This window comes from Papilio polytes, unplaced genomic scaffold, assembly GCF_000836215.1.
Source record: "Papilio polytes unplaced genomic scaffold, Ppol_1.0 DF823835.1, whole genome shotgun sequence".
Taxonomy (NCBI): domain Eukaryota; kingdom Metazoa; phylum Arthropoda; class Insecta; order Lepidoptera; family Papilionidae; genus Papilio; species Papilio polytes.
Genome location: NW_013525369.1, coordinates 628,765 through 630,815, shown reverse-complemented (window position 1 = coordinate 630,815; position 2,051 = coordinate 628,765). Strand labels below are relative to the sequence as shown.

General features: G+C 33.0%; 1 protein-coding gene across 1 annotated transcript in view; it reads right to left on the bottom strand.

The window, feature by feature from the left end:
• LOC106103195 (lysozyme-like) overlaps positions 1-824 on the bottom strand; it is a 6,763-nt gene extending 5,939 nt beyond the window's left edge. Inside the window, exon 1 of the mRNA XM_013282884.1 lies at positions 695-824. Coding sequence (XP_013138338.1) covers positions 695-824 — 130 coding nt within the window. The remainder of the gene's footprint in view (positions 1-694) is intronic.
• Between the last annotated feature and the right edge of the window lie 1,227 nt (positions 825-2,051).

The following is a 2,051-nucleotide window of genomic DNA, read 5'->3' as shown; positions in this document are numbered from 1 at the left end:
GGTACAAACAATACAGTTACGAGGATAAAATAACTGATAAATAAGAAACAGGTTCTGTATTATCAAGTTTAACACGTTTATAAATGTAAAGGAATATTTTAGCATAGTTTTAGATTCAGTTTTTTTTTTTTATATCAAGTGTTAACTAAGCGGCCAGATGCTGCCTGCATTTAATAGAATAACACACAACATACAGACATAAACATACAGACGAATTGAGTACCTTCGTCTTTTGGGAGGTCGGTCAAAAAAGGGAATCGCGATGCAATTTGACGAAGTTTTGGAAGAGTACAAATGCTCACTCTTGTATTTATAAAACGGACGGAGACGTGGGCATAAGCTAGTTAGAACATAATTTCTCACATTCTTTATGAAAAAACTATTAATCATATGAATATTTCTTATCTTACTAATGTTATAAATGTGAAAGTTTAGATGGATGGGTGGATAGATGTTTGTTAGAGTTTGTAGCCCAAACGGCTGAACAGATCTCGATGTAATTTAACATAGATGTAAAGAATAGTCTGGAAGAACACATGGGCTACTCACTTTTGTTTTTTAATTCCGCGCGGACGGAGTCGCGGGCGAAAGCTAGTTATTATACAAACCAAAAACTATAAATTAAATAAATACAAGTATAATGTACATGTCGTGATTGTATTTAAATAAATAAAAAGGGAACATTTGTACTTACAGTTACCAAGGAATGTCTTCTCTATTAATTTTGTCCTTTGTAAGGCTGTTGCTAATTTGCATCTTGTAAATTTAATCCCTTCCACATTGAGAAAGTAAGTAAATAGTAAGAAAATGTAAAATAATTTCATTATTTAACAGACAGTCATACAGTGGCTATACTTTACATAAATTGATTTTAAATATTAAGAGATCGATAAGTTATCAGTTAGATAAACTGTTTATAGCGCTGTTCATCTATATCTATACTTCTATACTAATGTTATAAAGAGGAAAGATTTGTATTTTTGTATGTATCGTAGTAACTCAAAAACTATGAGCCTATTTTAAAAATTCTTTCACCGTTAGAAAGGTAATTTATCGGTGAGTAATATAGGCTATATTTCTATTTCGGCCAAAGTCGAGGGCGAAAGATAGTATATTTTAAAATTGCTTCCTTTGGATACGAATTTTGAATGAAATCAGAATTATTACTAGTCTACTGGTTCCTTCTGTTTATTATAAAATACAATATAGTAGCATGTTAAAGATAAGGGACTCTCGAAAAGTCTCTTCATATAGATTCCAAGGAAAACTACAATAGCGCACGTCTGGGCCACTTAAAGATGTGATCGAGACCAATAATGCGCTGAATTTATCTATACGTGATATATTAAAAAAAATGGTTCCTTGAAGTTTTAGGTAAAAACTAGCTGTTCCCGTGCCACTTCATCCACATGAAATTAAGAAAATTGTTTACGTTTGTCAAATTATCAATAAAAAATGACAAAAGACATGACATTTCTTGCTTCCTTGATGTTGGCAGCAACTTATGGTCTCTTTCCCACATTAGGGTTTTTATCCTAAATATTTACCCCCTAAGTTTAATGGCGTGAAAATATATAGCCTGACGTAAGTCTTTTTATAAAAAGAAGAATTAGCCAAAAATATGCTGTAATTGCTGACATCTTAGACAACAAAGAAGTGTGTATTTACTATATTCCCCTTCCTATGCGTCTTCACCACAGTCGAATCCACTTTTCCTTCCCATTCTTTCCTCTTAAGAAAAGAGCGGAAAGGGAAAGGGACTAAAATTAGGCTTCCGGCACCACACTCATAAGACGAAACGCAGAATTGCTTCCACGTCACGCCTATTTTCTGTGGTCGTGGTATTACACCGGGCGAGCCGGCCCATTCGTGCGAAGATTTAGTAGGGATGGTAGTTGTGTAAAATCAGCCATGAATCTTATCGATTTTCGATTTTTATATTTGAAGTTGGAATCGATAGATTAATAATTATAACTTATGAATAAATACATAATCATTACGATATCTGTCTATTAAGTACGGCATTTGCTTTCATACAAATTTAAATCTAT